Source organism: Saimiri boliviensis, chromosome 2 (genome assembly GCF_048565385.1).
Source record: "Saimiri boliviensis isolate mSaiBol1 chromosome 2, mSaiBol1.pri, whole genome shotgun sequence".
Taxonomy (NCBI): Eukaryota; Metazoa; Chordata; class Mammalia; order Primates; family Cebidae; genus Saimiri; species Saimiri boliviensis.
The window spans coordinates 15989090-16006876 of record NC_133450.1 but is presented as its reverse complement, the minus strand read 5'-3'; the positions used below and the strand labels follow the sequence as shown (position 1 = coordinate 16006876).

The 17787-nt window shown below is 36.2% G+C and overlaps 1 protein-coding gene across 7 annotated transcripts; it reads left to right on the top strand.

The window, feature by feature from the left end:
- The first annotated feature begins 6773 nt into the window (after positions 1-6773).
- Positions 6774-17571, top strand: GPR65 (G protein-coupled receptor 65). 7 transcript variants are annotated; one of them, XM_074392867.1, is made up of 4 exons: positions 6774-6857; positions 10276-10306; positions 11728-11775; positions 11989-17571. In XM_074392867.1, exon 4 carries the CDS (start codon positions 12447-12449, stop codon positions 13458-13460), a length of 1014 nt encoding a protein of 337 aa, XP_074248968.1. In that variant the 5' UTR covers positions 6774-6857; positions 10276-10306; positions 11728-11775; positions 11989-12446; the 3' UTR covers positions 13461-17571. The 7 variants fall into 7 exon arrangements, with proteins under 7 accessions (XP_074248968.1, XP_074248966.1, XP_074248967.1 ...); XM_074392865.1 differs by having other exon boundaries at positions 11089-11775; XM_074392866.1 differs by having other exon boundaries at positions 11065-11775.
- Positions 17572-17787: the final 216 nt, after the last annotated feature.

Below are 17787 nucleotides of genomic sequence, written 5' to 3'. Positions count from 1 at the left end.
CTTAGAAGAGTGACCCACACATCCTATGTGTTATATGAGTGCTTATTATATTAATAGTTAACATAAATGACATACCTAGGTAACTATCATATAACTTTTGAGCTTACTGCTTTCCCCACAATTAATTCTGCAAAAACAGATTATTCCTACCTTTGTATTGGTCTCAGTTTTTGTTTTTGCTGGGTTGTTGTCTACAGTCATGCAAATCCATGTCCAGTGTAGCTGATTCCTCAAGTGAGAGTCTTGGTGTGAAGCAGAATTCTGCCTCCATCAGAATTAGAGGAACCAGATCCTCCCTCTTAATGCAGTACAGGCTCTGACAATGAACAGGCTTTCTCATTCAGTTCCTTGAATCTGCAAATTTGACCTTGGAAGAGTAACTAGATGTATGCACAGTTGAGAAATTTCACAAAAGCCATGTCAGAGTCCAGAGGAGGCAACTGCATAGAGGCTCCATCAGAGGTGGCCTCAGGTGCCTAAAGCAGTGGGGTCAAGCAATGCCTTTCTCACCTGAATGCTCGGAGAGTGACCTGGCTTTTTGTCCTTTGACTCTAGTCTATTCTGCATCAATTCGTTCCATATCCTGAACGATATGTTTCTAAGTCATTCATTTTCTGCTCAGGTTAACCACAGACGGTTTCTGTGACCTGCAGCAAGGAACCCTGAAGGATACACCAGGTTATAATCCAAGGCTGATGTGATAATTGCAAAGAATTATCAGCCTCCATATTTGCATTTCTCCACTGTAAAAACTGCCTTTACTACCTGTAGTCCTTTGCTGGTAATTGTTACAGCACAGATTTGCTCAAATAAAGAAATTCCAGGAAATTGTACTGTCCTCCTATGCTTTACCTGTGATATTTCTGCTCTTCTTTGGATTGCAAGTACCCACTTGATTGCACTCCTGCCAGGAAAAGAATTTTAGAGTCTACCTAGCCCCAGGTACCAGGCATGAAGAAAATGACAGTACAAGAGGTTCTCATCACTCGAAATATTTTTGAAACATCTATTACAATTCTGTCTAATAGAAACATATCCAGTAGTGAGATTGCTGAATCATATGGTCGTTTTATTTTTAATTTTTTTAGGAACTGCCAGTTTTCCATCGTGGCTAAACTAGTCACATTCTCACCAACAGTGTGCATGGGTTCCCTTTTCTCTACATCCTTGACAACATTTTCTTTCCTCTTTTTGATCATAGCCATTCTAACAAGTGTGAAGTGATATCTTATTATATTTTCAATTTGTGTTTTCCTTATGATTAGTGATTTTTAGCATTTTTAATATACCTGTTGTCCTTTTGTATGTATTCTTTTGAGAAATGTCTATTCAGATCCTTTTCCCATTTTTAATGAGGTTATTTATTTTCTTGTTATTGAGTTGAGTTCCTTATTTATTTTAGATAGTAACTCCTGAGATGTGTGGCTTGCAAATATTTTCTCTCATTGTGTAGGTTGTCTCTTCACTCTGTTGACTGTTTCTTTGGATATGCAGAAGCTTTTTAGTTTAATGTAATTCCATTTGTCCATTTTTATACTTTTGTTGCCTGTGTTTTGGGGGTCATATCCAAAATATCATTGCCTAGACCAATGTCTTGGAGTTTTATTCTACCAGTTTTATAGTTTCGGGTCTTACGTTTAAGTCCTAACCCATTTTGAGTTAATATTTGCATATGGGTAAGATAAAGGTTTAATTTCATTCCCTTGCATGTGAATATCTTGTTGTCCCAACAACATTTATGGAAGAGACTTCCTTTCCCCATATATTTGATACCTTTTTCAAAAATCAATTAACTGTAAATGTGTGTATTTATTTCTGAGCTTTTTATTCTGCTCCATTGATCTATGTTTCTGTTCTTATGCCAGCACCATACTGTTTTGATTACTGTAACATTGTAGTAGATTTTGGAGTCAAGTCATATGATGCCCCTAGCTTTGTTCTTTTTACCCAACATTGCTTTGGCAATTCAGAGTTATTTTTTATTTCATATAAATTTTATGGTTGCATTTTCTGTTTCTTTGAAAAATAACATTGGAATTTTGATAGGAATTGCATTGCATCTGTAGATTGATTTGAGTAGTATGAACATTTTGACAATAGAAATTCTTCTAATCCATGAGCATGGAACATATTTCCATTTATTTGTGTCTTCTTCAGTTTCTTTCATCAGTGTTTTACAGTTTTCAGCATACAGGTCCTTCATCTCTTTGTTAAATTTATTTCCACATTTTTTATAGCTATTATAAATGAGATTATTTCCTTGATTTATTTTTAGAATAGTTCATTTTTAGTGTATAGACGTACTATTCATATGTGTGTTGATTTTGTATACTGTGACTTTACTGAATTTGTTTATTTGTTCTAATGTTTTTTGGTAGAGCCTTTATGGTTTCTTATATATAAAATTGTGTCATTTGCAAATAGGAACAATTTAACTTCTTCCTTTTTAATTAGGATATCTTCTATTTCTTTCTCTTACCTAATTGCTCTAGCTAGGACTTCCAGTACTATATTAAATAAAAATGGCAAGAGAAAGCATTCTGCCCTGTTTCTGATCCTAGAGGGAAAGTTTTTAACTTTCACTATTTAGTATGATGTGAGCCATGGGTTTGTCATATATGACCTTTATGTTGAGGTACATTCCTTCTACACCTAATTTATTGACGGTTATTATAAAAGGATGTTAAGTTTTGTCAAATGCTTTTTATGCATCTATTGAGACATCAAATGGCTTTTGTCCATTCTGTTAAAATGATGTATGGTGAACGATCCTGTTTATGTGCTGTTGAATTCACTTTGCTAGTATTTTGTTGAGGATTTTTGTGTCTTATATTCATCAGGACATTACCGTGTAATTTTTTGTTTTGTAGTGTTCTTTCTGGTTTTGGTATCCAGATAATGGGGGCCTCATAAAATAAATTGGGGAGTATTCCCACTTTTCCAAATTTTTTGGAAGAGTTTGAGAAGAATTGGTATGACTTCTTTAAATGTTTGGTAGAATTCAGCAGTAAAGACTTTAGGTCCTGGGCTTTCCTTTGGTAGTAGACTTTTTATTACTGATAACATTTCCTTATTTGTTATTGGTCTCTTCAGATTTTCTGTGTGTGTGTGTGTGTGTGTGTGTGTGTGTGTGTGTGTGTGTGTGTTTAATGTTTCAGTCTTAGCAATTTGTATGTGTCTAGGAACTTCTCCATATCTTTCTAGGCTACCAAATTTCCTCTTCCTATAAGGACACCAGTCAGATTCGATTAGGCCCTTTCCTTGCGGCTTTATTTTAATTTAATCACCCCTGAAGGCCCTATATCCAAATGCAGGCACATTCTGACATATTGGGGATTAGGACCTCAGCATATGAGTTTTGGGGAAGGACACAATTCAGCTTATAACACCATCTCAGATTCAGGGACTTTTCACATTGCCAGAGCTGGAGGGTAGCTTGACCCTTGGTTCTCAGAACTGCCTGTATCAATGCTAGCATCTCCTGAGACACCCTCTTTCCCTTCTGGTCTTTGGTAGTTAGCCCATGTAATATTAACCTGAGTTGTTCCTTATCAGTGATGACAAAGTGCTGCACTGGGCCACTGAAAGTGCTGTGAGGTGGGCTGAAGCTTCCCATCATTTCTTTGTGGCCCTCATGGCATCCAGAAATCATTCTACTCTACCTGTGCTGTATGGGCACAGAGGGACTTGATAAGTGTCTTAGTTCATTTTGTGTTGCTGTAAAAGAATACCTGAGATTGGATAATTTATAAAGAAAAGAGGTTTGTTTAGCTCATGATTCTGTAGGCCAAGAAATTCAAGGGTGTGGCCCAGGCTTCTGGCAAAAGCTCTCATGCTGCACTACAGCATGGCAGAGAAAGTCCAAGGGGAAGTGGATACATGCAAAAAGGGGAAACCAGAGAGGTATCCAGGCTCTTATAACAGCCCACTCTCTCTAGATCTAATCCACTCCTGGGAGAACTAATCCAGAGAGAGAACTCACTACCTCAGAGCACACCAAGTCATTAAGGAAGGATCCACCCCTATTGCCCAAACATCTCCCACTAGGCCCTACCTCCCACTACTGCCACACTGGGTATCAAATTTCAACACCAGCTTTGTGAAGACAAACAAACCATACCCCAACTACAACAGTGAGGTTGTCTCAGCCCTCTCAGGTACATACCTCCTGCATCTCTTTTTGAAAATGAGGCACAGGTTCATTCTCCTCCCCAGATCACACAAGTCATCTGGGGTATTTCTCAACCACCCCTACCTCAGGACTGGCTTGGAAGAGAGTACAGCAATCAGGATGCAGGGCCCCTTTCTCAAGTGCTCACCACATCTAAGCTCTTGTACATACTTCCTCTCTCGCAACGGTAAGCCCAACCCCTATCAAGCAGGACAATCTTTTTGTTTTGGGGGCTGGGAAGCTTTACTTTATTTCAACAGATATTCTCCCAAGCGTAGTGTCTGTGCCTCCGTGTTTTCCATGGCCTTGAATTCCCTAAATCTTTTGAAACTCAAAACTCACATTGTCTTCTTTTTTTTCCCCCTGCTGTTCCCTAAATCTTTTGAAACTCAAAACTCACATTGTCTTCTTTTTTTTCCCCCTGCTTTGTGCCAGAAATTTCCTTGAGGTAATAAATGCAAAATGGTTCACTGATTGTGTAAGGGTAGGGCTAGAGTGAAAAGAAATGTGGCTGGGAAAACATAGCATTATTTCAAAATCTTACCCTGCCACATTTGGTTGCTGCTTTAGCTAGTGAAATTACACTTAGCAAATAGTGTGGCCTCACAAAGGACCCCTTCATCAGTAGAACACACTCTTGCACTGTCTACCCCATGGAGAAGTTGGAACCGGGTAGATCCACAATCTCTTCCCCATTACCCCATGGGTAGCCCAACTGGCCAGTGTTGGGTCCCCAGTTTGTGACCACAGAAAACCAAATAATTGGTCAGAAATGCCTACCCGCTTAAGGCAGCGTTCTGAATAACTACTAATTGTCTTTATCTCATCGTTACGTTGTTAAAATGTCACAGTGACTCAGTGGTCTAAAATTTCTAACCATTCATTGTAATAGCCCTATAGTTGAAAATACAGTACTGCCATATTTTCTGCATCAAGAAGCAAATTTCTTAAAAGCTGGTAAATTTCTTTTTGTGTAGAGTTGGCAAGGTTTTAGTATAGGTCAACTGCAGCTTTTTCTCCTGTTTGATCAGGAGAAGCGAAAGTTTGTGTTTCTTATGTTTCTTAACCACATACTTTTTTTGGAAAAGCAAAATACATAAATATTTGATATGGATAAGAAAATACCCTTTCCCTAAAAGCAGAAGTTTAGCCTATTCAGATAAAATAAGAGATCATGAAAGTTATGAAATACCTACATAACAATGCACTTGTATCCCTGAACTTAAAAAGAGAAATATCATGTATAGAAACTACAGATAAGAGGATGTGCGAAACCAAGCAAAAGTGAAAATTATGAATTAGAGTCACGAGTAAACTGAAATCATTACTCTTATTTGTGTAAAAGTTCGGGACATTTATTATTAATTTTTTACTTTACATTTAATTTTTATTTTAGTAACAGTATATTCTAATTTATGATTTACTATATGCTAAATTACTTTATAAACACTCATGTACTTTATAAATGTAAGGTATTAGTTTTATTATTCTCAAAGAAAGACCTGCAAAGGAAGTATTGAAAATCTCTACATTCCTCATATACCCTGAAGAACTTTAATATGAAAAGCCAGGCTCATCTTTTCCATCTCTGGGTAGGGAGGAAAAAAAAAAAAAAAAAAAAAAAAAAAAAAAGCCACCAACAACAACCCTTAATGTCCTTTTACAAATACAGACTCAAAATGTCCTGATTACAATCGTCAAAATTAGGTTAAATGTCTTTATCCCAAATCAATTCTGTTCTTCAAAGTGATATCTCTGACTTTTTTATATATCAATAGTAAGAAAGTTATAGAAGCGAATTTCACTTCATATTAAACCTCTTATAGATTTGGCTTTAATTTTAACTTGCTAAAGTAGATGAGTTCTTATACTAACAATGTAAGTCTTTCTCAAATAAAATATTCAAGTTTTCTAAAATTATTTTGTTGTCTCAGCCAGTTAATTCAACTGGCTTTAGCCATCTCTGTATTCTATTCCAAGAGGAGACTCAAAGGAGAAATAGTTCTACAATCAAATACTGTATATCCAATCCCAGTAGTCCCTAAAAAAAAAAATTTTTTTCCCAGAAACTTTATCACACTGAATCTATCTACAATATCCTCCCCTATCTTGTACATCCAAATGGCTCATTCTATTTTATCTGTACCACTCTTGAAGTACTTCATTTTGCCATTGCACTACAATTATTATTAAACATGTCTTTCTCTTTTTCTAGGTAAAAAAAACTCCTTTTGGTTGATAGCCAGTTCCTACACATCTCCAAGCACACTCCCTAAGAATATAAAGCATGATGAGTTAATGAATGATTGAATGAGTGAATGAATAAATGAATGAATGAATGAATGAATGAATAAAAATATCTAACATATATTCTATTAAGCAAAGGGCATATCATATCAGTATACCCTTGTAATTAAGATACAATGAGATAAGTGAGTTATAAAAATTACAGTACAGTAAATACCAAAAAAAGAAACCATCTTTAAAAGTATTTAGAAGACATTTTTGTGCAAATTTGGATAACGCACGTCCTTCTCATTGAGATGCTGCTTCCTCATTGGTCTGTGGTGAAATATGAGTGCAATTTCCTGTCCCCTCAGCAGTGCTGGTTTCTCTTCTTGACTTGATGCCGGCACAGATTTATCAACCTCCTCGGTCAACAAACACATCACCCGAAGAAACACGAGTAAGTATAAGATTAAAAAATAACGTAAGATTTTAAAGTAGATAACATGCCTTGGCATAATTGTCAGCGATGTTCGCAACATTCTACCTGGTTTAGGCTGTATAAATGTAGTGATGCAAAGCATTGTAAGAGAGAAAGAAATGAGGAAGACACATGGTTTCTTCTACTTTGAGCAGTGGTAAAGGGCCAAAATTTAAATTTAAAACTAGGTAAAACAATAAATATAGAAAAAGGGGGTTCTTTATGCTTTATTTTCTTTTCAGGAAACAGTGCTTTGACAAACTTCGTTCAGTATTTGGGAAGAAGCCTAACAGCTCCTGGCTTTAGAGCTATCTGGCACCAATCCCTCATCTGTACAATGGTCCAGTAATACTTTCGATATCTGTCAGAAAAAAATGTGGTGTTAAGAAAGAATATTTCCAGTATTAATAAATGCCAAGTAATAATTACTGGTTAAAAAGTGACTATCACAGTGCCTGAAATACAGTAGAGTCTTAATAAGTAACTGTTAAACTGATAAATGAAAACAAGCATTTTCTATAACGCTGTAGGAAAATATTTTACTTTTGGTCATCTTCATCAATGACTTGTACTGTTTTTAGAGCTGGTCAAGAATAGATATACTTTAGTATTCTGTAAATTATCTTTTTTGACATTTGGTAAAAATTTTAAAATTAAAAACTCACCTAAATTTCTCAATGCTGGTTCTAAAAACAATTTTCTCAAAATTTGATTAAAGGAACCAAAATAATATCTGAAAAGATATATGAATACTATAATAGGAATTACATACAGTATTCCATTAAAATATCAGACCATCCAAATTAAACAAACGACTATTATCTGCAGAACTTGGTATTATATGTGAAGTGTTACCATACAAATTATACTCCGAGCACCTCTAGCTTTTCTGCTATGCTCTGGCTAGATGGCCAAAGGTGATTTCTTTTCAGGAAATTTGGGGGACAGCACCAAGATTGGCTGCAGACTATCAATGGCATTAAAACAATATTACCAGCTCATGTACAGTGAATGCCTCTCATGTGCTAGTACTTTGTTCATATGTCATTTCATTTAGCCCTCACAACAATCGTACAAAGTGGATACTAACTTACACATGTGAAAACTGGAACTTAGAAGGTAAAGACACACAATGGGCCCAGAACCCATGGAGAGGCTTTCGAACTGTCTTCACAGCCCACGCTCATAACCACAAGTCTGAATTGCCTCTGCATCACTACGGAGAAGAGGGCCCTCTGTCTGCTTCATCAACCCATGCTGTCTTGCGGTTAAGTCAAGGCAGGAAATGCTTTTACAGCTAGAGAGATGTATTCTGTTGAAAACTTTATAAACCTTTCTAAAAATCCTTTTTTTCATTTAATCTATCATACCATTTTAAAAGAAAATGATGCATATTTATTGAAGGAACATGGACAAGGGAGGAAGAGGTACACACTGCCCATTACCCAATTTTCTCTCAGTCCTGGTCTTAAGGGAGGATTTTTTCATGGTTCGCGTGTCCTCCCCAAGACACATGAAGCTAGAGTTGGATGTGTTGTGTATGCGTCAGAATCCCATCCACAGGGGGCTGATTCAATCCTTCCTTCATCTCACATGTTATTCTAGTGTCCTTTTCCTACATCAACTATATCCTTTAAAAGTTTCTTTAGTGGGGATTTTAGATAGAAATGTTCTCAGTGGTAGTCTATCTGAAAATGTCCTAATTCTTGCTCTGGTCCTTGAAATTTAGTTCTGTTGAGTGTGCAATTATAGGATGACATATATTTTCTTAGAAAGTTGGGAACGTTTAATCTTCTGCTGTCTGTTCTCACTGTTGAGAAGTCCTTTGTCCATCTAAATTTCATCCTTCATAGGTAGTCATATTCCATCTTATCTCTCTGGCTCTTTTTATCTTAGTCTTTGGTAAACTGCAATATTTTCGCAATGTGCCTAAGTATAGGTTTTCATTTTTGTGTGTTTTTAATCCTATCTGGGATTTGTTTAGGCTTCATAAACCTGAAGATACTATGAGGATTGAAGATCCATGAGGAATGAATCCATGAGGATTCTTCATCTATCCTCAGTATCCCTTCATCAATTCTAGAAAGTTCATCGTCTTTGTGAATATCGCCCTTTCAACATCCTCTCTTTTCAGTCTTTATGGAATTCCAATTATGCATATGCCGTCCTTTCCACCTTACTCTCTGTCTTTTTGATATCTTTTCATGTCCTTAACATGCTGATAATTTTGTGTTATTTCTTTATCTCTATCTTGCAATATACTAATTTTCTCTTCAGCTGGATCTAATCAGTTAGTTAGTACCTGTGTTGATTTTTAAATTTAGATTCTATTTTTTATTTTTAGAAATTTTTTCAATCTTTCTAAAAAATATGCCATCTTTTTTTAATAATCTCTTCCTCCTTACTCATGTGTTTAAATCCCTTCTTTTGTTTCTTTAAACATATTGAACATATCTGTTTTGTGTTATATACGTATTAATTTTATCTCTAAAGTTTTTGCAGATCTAGTATCCTTCTTTGTTGTTTCTGCTCAATCTCACACATAGTGGCTTATTTCTGTGTGTATGTGTGAACAAGGTCATATTTGTTAGAACTCTATCTGTAGGATTCTTTGAGGCCTGAGTTAAGAGACCTTGCTCAAGGGAAGATCTGTGTCTACTTCTTCCAGGATCCTAGAACTTATTTTTTCATATATAGTCAACCTTTATTTTTGGTGAATATATTTTCATAACTATGTAAATTATTTATTATTTTGTTTCTCTCAATTACATTGCATATATGAGGATAGAAATAAAATAAAATTTCTTAGGAAGGCATATGTGTTCCATCTGCAGGTAAAACACGTTTGTCAAGATGCTCTACATGCCATCTCACACAGCCTTTTGATTCCACTCTTTAATGTTTTCATTGCAATACAATACACGTGCAGCAAAATGCACATATCCTAAGTGTACAGCTTGATACATTTCTACAAACTGAGCATGCTCATGAAAGCAGTCACCCCTATCAAGAAATAGAACATTACTAAATTTCAAAAGTCTTCCTCATGCCCTGTTCCAGCAGTACCCAGACCTTCCCCAAGGTGACCACTGCTCAGACTCCTAACAGCATAGATTAACTTTGCCTGATTTGTATCAAATAATACATACTTTTTTTGCATTTATCTATCACTCAGCATTATATTTGTGATCTACAACTATGTGATTGTGTGTAGCAATAATTTATTTATTTTCATTGAGGTATAGACTTCAATGGTGTTACTATATCCCAATTTACTCATCTATTATACTGCTAGTGGACATTCTAGTTAGGGGATATTACAAATAGTGCTACCGTGAACATTCTAATTCTAGTACCTGTCTTTTGGTTAACTTTTGTGTTCATTTATGTTGAACAGATACCTCGAGGTGGAATTGCTGGATCATATGGTATGCATAAGTGCCAAATAGTTTTTTAATCAACAACGTATGAGTCAAGGTGTTCTATTTCCTCACTAACACTTGATATGTTGTCTTATTTTTATTTTATTTATTCTGTTGGGTGTGTAGTGGCATATCATTTTAATCTTAGTTTGAATTCCTCTAATGACTAATGAAGTTGAGCATGTAGGTTGGCCTGAAGTTTGCAGGACCAAACTAACAACGTAGACCCAGACCCACTTTGCAAGTGAGGACCCCACAGACCACAACTACTTAGGGTAGAATTTTTTATTATAACTCCTCACAGAAACCAAGCAGAGGCAGGGAAATTGCCATCTTTTCTCTACTGTCAGCAAATGTCTGTGCAGTTTGTTATTTTATTTTGTTTATTTTCTAGTTCACCCTTTTCCTGACAGCAGAGGTTCCTGGATCCCATGTGTTTGGAATGATCAAGGACCCCTTCCTACCTGCACAGGCCCAAGCTTTGTCTCTGGTTTCTCTGATCCCCGGTTAGTTCCTCCAGATCTACATATGTCTTCAGGCCATCCAGAGCTTCAGTGCTCACTCACCTCCCTGATAGCAGCTCCCACCTACTTTGTTCCATCGCAAATTTTTTCCCCCTTTGGAAGTCTCCCTATTTATTTAAAAGGCTGTTTTTCACATCTTACTCCTATTTTTTAGGTTGATAAAGCTAAAAGGTTTCAGAAGTTTTAGTATTCTGTTTAAGAGTGAAATATATTCTCCCATATGTTTTACTCTTCTAGTAGAATTCTTGTGACTTGTGCTGGCAGGTCTTTTTGTGCTCAGGACTCAACAGTTGGAAGGGAGTGATTTTGGTGCCCTGAATAGTGTTTCTACAAAGCTTTCTGTGAAGGTATTCACCAGGTAAATCATCTAAACCACCAGTAGAACTCACTAGCAAGGGGATATAGACAACGTATTTCTCTACTCCAGTATGGAGAGAAGGATGGAACCTTTACTCTTGTGTTAATCTATTACATCATAGCTTTTAAAAGATGCCTAATAAACTATCAGGCATAAAGGTGGAAATTAATGATTCTAAGATTTTACTCAGAATTGAGAACATTCTGTCCTCTCATTCATAAAAGTATAAGAAAGATAAAGTGTATTAGCCTACAAAGGAAACAAAAAGATTAACAGAGGTAGGGTTGTCTAATTATATGCTAAGGTTTAACAAACTGCTACATTTTAAAATTCCACAACTTTCTTGTATTTCTATTATACTATTTCTTTGAATAATAAGGTGATTTTTGAAAGTGCCATATACCTAGATTGCATATGAAATTAGAAATTTGAAATCATATAACCATACAGTTGATCACACACTGAAAAGTATTTACCAATCACAGACAAATAACGAAATCTTTAGCGGCTAAAACGGCTTTCTAACTTGAGTTTTATGTTCTTAGGTCATGCCCATTGAGAAATAAAATTCACTGAAATCCAGTATACCTCAGGTAATTCTTATTTGAAATAAGTAAAATATCTTGGCTTGATTTTATTTACTGAAGTCAATCAGACAATTTTCCCATTTTAAACACCTTCTCTGTAACTTAATGCATTTTCAGTATCTCCATAAATGAAACAAAAGGGATTGTTTCAAAATCATTATTGTAATGAAGTTATGTATCTTAAACATCTAAACTATTTTAATTCATCTTTCATTACAGAAAGAAAGGAATTTTAGAAGGAAATACCAATCTCTATGAAAACAAAGCCTTATATATTCATGTTTCTACCAATCGACTGTGAGATTTATGCAGAAAAACAAATTGCAGACAACTCTCCATGCACACTTACAAATACCCTAGTTGATCCTTGTGGGTTTTGTCAGTGTTCTATGATAATGAACATGTGGACTTCTGTTCAATAAATTCAGTTGATCCCTTTAGCCAACTGTCAGGAGCCTGGATTTTGACTTCTGACTGCTGGTACTTGTGTAGAAATTGATCTACATCCACCCTTTAAAAGCATTGATGAATTAATTAGAACTTTAAACAACAAAGAAAAATTGAAAAAAAAATAGTAAAAGAGAATTTGATGTTCAAAACAAACTACAACAAGACAAGACTTACTTTTCTGTTTACCTTCTAAGAACTAATATAATTGCTACCTTAAAAAGAAAAACATGAACAGCACATGCATTGAAGAACAGCATGACCTGGATCACTATTTGTTTCCTATTGTTTACATCTTTGTGATTATAGTCAGCATTCCGGCCAATATTGGATCTCTATGTGTGTCTTTCCTGCAAGCAAAGAAGGAAAGTGAACTAGGAATTTACCTCTTCAGTTTGTCACTATCAGATTTGCTCTATGCATTAACTCTCCCTTTATGGATTGATTATACTTGGAATAATGACAACTGGACTTTCTCTCCTGCCTTGTGCAAAGGAAGTGCTTTCTTCACATACATGAACTTTTACAGCAGCACAGCATTCCTCACCTGCATTGCCGTTGATCGGTATTTGGCTGTTGTCTACCCTTTGAAGTTTTTTTTTCTAAGGACAAGAAGATTTGCACTCATGGTCAGCCTTTCCATCTGGGTATTGGAAACCATTTTCAATGCTGTCGTGTTGTGGGAAGATGAAACAAGTGTTGAATATTGCGACACCAAAAAGTCTAATTTTACTTTATGCTATGACAAATACCCTTTAGAGAAATGGCAAATCAACCTCAGCTTGTTCAGAACGTGTACAGGCTATGCAATACCTTTGGTCACCATCCTGATCTGCAACCAGAAAGTCTACCAAGCTGTGCGGCATAATAAAGCCACAGAAAACAAGGAAAAGAAGAGAATCATAAAACTACTTCTCAGCATCACAGTGACTTTTGTCTTATGCTTTACTCCCTTTCATGTGATGTTGCTGATTCGCTGCATTTTAGAGCATGATGTGAACTTCAATGACCACAGCAAGTCTGGGAAGCAAACTTACACAATGTATAGAATCACGGTCGCATTAACAAGTTTGAATTGTGTTGCTGATCCAATTCTGTACTGTTTTGTAACTGAAACAGGAAGATATGATATGTGGAATATATTAAAATTCTGTACTGGGAGGTATAATACATCACAAAGACAAAGAAAACGCATACTTTCTGGGTCTACAAAAGATACTTTGGAATTAGAGGTCCTGGAATAGAACCAAGGATCTTTTGAAGGGAATGGAGGTTTAAGGTATACATTATTATACCATCAAGTCACATTTTGAAAAGGAAATCTAGCATGAGAGGAGACTAAGCGTTCTCAGAGTGATATTTTAATCCTGTCCAATATAATATCTTAAAAGTACATTGTACAGCTCCCTCCCTGAGTTGTATCAAATGAGGTATATTAAACGAAGTTCAAAACTTTCCTAATGACTCAGGGTCATTATTGTTCATGGCAATTGTTTTTGTATCTGTGCTATAATCGCTTAGAGTCAGTAAGGTATGTAGGACTGTTTCTTCAAAGCGGTGGCCTTTGTGTCTGGGTTTTATGATTTTTCTCACTCTTGCTTTGTTTTCCAGGGTATCAGCCATCAGTTCTACTAATTTTGTGTACTGCTCTTCAACAACCCCAGCTACTGAATACTGCTTCTAATCTCCTCATTCATTAACAAATCTTTATTTTTTTATCTTGTATAAAAGAACTGCTTTATTGACACAAAATTTACATAACTTAAAATTCAACTGTGTAATATGTACAATTCAGTGATGTTTAGTGTATTCACAGAGACGGGCAACCGTCACTACACTCAGAAAATTTTCATCACCCATCAAAGAAATCTTACACCCTTAGCAGTCACTCCCTGTTCTCCTGTCCATGCTACTTATTAATTTACTTTTTGTCTCTAGGATTTTCATATTCTGAACATTTCATATAAACAGAAATATGCAATATGTGGCCTACTGTGACTTATTTCACTTAGTATAATGATTGCAAGTTTTATCCATGTATAGAATGTATCAACATTTCATTTCTTTTTATGGCCTGTTAGTATTCTGTTGCATGGTTATACTACACTTTGTTTATCTAATCACTTGGCTTCATTAACAAATATTTATTGAACCCATTCCATAAACTAGGTTTCGAGCTAAGTACTGGGGCTATGAAAGAAATGGTCTCATGAAGCCTCATGAAGTTTGCATTAGTCCAAAAACCTAGTCACTGAGCTTAATGATTTCTATATAAAGTTAAAGTAAGTAGGCTCTGAGTTTTGTTTTGATTTCCTTTTATAGCTGGGTATAACATAGTTGAAATTACCAGAAGTTTAATGAATAGACAAATAACTAGTTCTATTACATCTTACATTCAGAGGCTTCCTTTTGGACTTAAAATCTTAGAATATTTTGGGAGTTTCTATTTCATTTTTCTTTTTTGGGGAGGGGTCAGAGTCTCCCTCTGTCACCTAGGAAGGTGTGCAGTGGTGCTGTTTTTGCTCACTGCAGCCTCCACCTCCCAGATTCAAGCAATTCTTCTGCCTCAGCCTCTTAAATAGCTGGGATCACAATCCCCCGCCACCACTCCCAGCTAATTTTTGTATTTTTACTAGAAATGGGGTTTCACCATGTCACCCAGGCTGGTCTCGATCGAACTCCCGACCTCAAGTGATCATCCCACCTCAGCCTCCCAAAGTGATGGGATCACCAGCGTGAGCCACCATGCCTGGCCAAGAGAGTCTTGATATAACATATTCTTTTGAATCCTCATTGTGGAAATCGCCTCGTTGTAGGTAGACCCTTGGTAAACATTTTCTTCACCAAAATATTTTTGAGGAGTTTTCTAACCGTCTCCTTTTTCCTTTCCTTTCCTTTTCTTGCCTGGTCTTTCTACTTCCCCTACAATAATCAGAGAGCAAATGTCTTGATAACATTTGATGCCCTCACATTAAAAAACAGAATATTGATAACAAGAAAGATCTTTTTTTTTTTCAGTCATTAACTTCTAGACACACACTGAAAAATCAGTGAGTGCACAAACTGACTCCATGATCCATGAAAGTCTTCCACGATGGTGTGCATACACAATAGAAAACCACCTTACTTGGAGGTCATGTGAGCATTCTCTGTTCTTTGCTTCTTCTGGTCTAATCTTTTTAGAGAATTAATTAAGATTTCCTCTGGGCACTCTGAGACACCCATATGTTTAAAGACTAAAGATTCATTAAAATGAAAATAGTTTGGGCTGATTGATTAATTACCGATAAATTATTGGCGGGCTGTGAGTTGAATATCTGTAAAAGTAAAAGATTCAAAACCAGTGTTGCCCACATCTGGAAACTCAGGTGGAGATTAACTCATTGTCCAAGATCACACAGTTGGTTGCAAGCGGAGCCAGGCCTGGAACCCAGGAATGCTGACTTCTCTCCAGAGTTGTTTCTCCCGCTTTCTGATCATTTTTGCTCATTTCTACCATTTCTTTCTGTAGGCTTGATAAAGACATATGGATGGAAAATTGTTAAGTGTAGTCTTGAGGTTTAGGTCATGATAAGGGGAAAAGGAGAGTTATTTCCTTAATTAACATATCTGGAAATACAATGAATCATACAGACAGTAATTAAAGTGATCTGTAATACAGAATCAATTAGGACTTTTCCTCAGCTGGTTATACAAAGAGATGTAGCAAATACATATTTGTGACACCCTTAATAAGAATGTTCTACTTAATGATTACCAGCAAAACATTGATTTAGGATGTGAGATGAGTTCCCAAATGAACCAGGCTTCCCATGCCTTCTACCAGCCTATCTTTCCTACCAGAGCCTATCACGGAGAATCCATGTTGGGAGAATACTCATATGATTTCAGACAAAACACTAGCAGTAATCTAAAATTATCTAAAATTTCAGCATTCGAGAGCTAATTGTTTAATTTTTAAAGGCTTTTCACGTTTATTTTATTAGAGTTCCCCAGTAAACCGAAAGTACTTCTGAAAAAGGTAAGATCTTCTAGCTGTGATTATCTGGAATTTATTGTCAGAAGACCTAGATTAGAAGATTAGAACACCCACTTACTAACTGTTTGACCTCCCAACATTTTTGTGATTTTCCCCAATACTCAATTTTTACAAAATGCAGGGACAGTGATAATACCTGCTTTTAACAAGCAGATGTGAAAACACTGTATATAACTGTGGTGCATTTGTCTAATGTTCGTGATTATCAGTTATTCTCATCTTTATTAAAATCAGTGGACAGCTACCCAAGAGACAGAGAATCCCTGGAGTGACACTAGGGTAGGAATGTAGCAATGTGAGCTGGCAGGAGCTGGCTATAGGAGACCACTGCTATAGTTACTTCCTCCAAGTGGTTAAATATATCCATTAACGTATTTTAAAGACTTCCATCTTTCTTTTTCTGTGAACCACTCTCAGTAGTGCCTGCCTGTTCTTAGGAGTTCATGATTCTGGGGAGACATACCCTGTGGGCATCAATATGCAGCTTGATGTCCATTATCACTGGTTTAAAAGTTATTGACTTTTTATTTTCTTATTCAGAATATTATTTTCTAATTGAATGAACTGAAAATAAATACCTGATAGGGCAGAAAAAGGAGTGATTATAAGTTTTTAAAACTTCCATTTTCTCTACCTAGTCTGGGAGGCTTCATGGATGAAGAGAAACTTAAAAAAACCCAAAAGAACCAACTCATGTGGCCCAAATTATGTAACATTATCTCCTCAAGAGCATCCTGAGCAAATCTGTAGATGCAGCCTGATTTATTCCTTTTTCTGTCTCAAACTAAGCTAATAAGACTCCCCAAGACATTAGATTTCTATTATTTAATGTGATGATCAAATAAATAATTACTTACCAAAGGACTCTGTGGACTTTGTTGATTTATTTCTTTTTAATTAGCACCGATTTTAGAATAGAATTTGTGATACAGAACACACATTCTTTTTACAACATGTCTATCCTGTCCTATGCTTCTTTTTGTCCAATCCTCACTGTCATGATTCTTCTGGCCATGCATGGGGCGGGCCCCTGTGCTGTCCTGGATAAACCTATCCATAGGTTGCTATGGAAACACAATGGCTAGTGTAACACCCTAACCAAGGAGGCTTTTGCAATGATAGACTTCTTTAGCCATGGAATCAGAAGACTTCCTGCTGCCGACACACAGAAAGAACATATGCTTACAGATAACTGACAAACAACCTGCCCTATCTCACAAAAAAACAAACAAAAATCCCTGGGCCCTTTCAGCATGTCCTCTAAGGTGTTCTAATGTCAAATAGTAGAGCACACATCACCCCCTTAACTTCTGAAGTACTGCACCATCAGATTGCTTTTATTTTCTTGTTTGCAAAATCAGCATCTAGGTGGGGCATTTTTAAGATTCTCTCTCCCAATTGTCCCTCCTTCTGTCTTTCTTCCCCAACCAGAAGGGTCTGCCAAGGGAATTATAGTAAGAAAACTTCTAACTACATCTTTACACTATTGTACTGGAAATCCAGTTCTGACTGAGTTTTATTTACACCTACTA

Bases quoted from the DNA above. Each gene is read 5' to 3' on its own strand.
- GPR65 (XM_074392867.1), top strand. From the start codon at position 12,447: ATGAACAGCACATGCATTGAAGAACAGCATGACCTGGATCACTATTTG.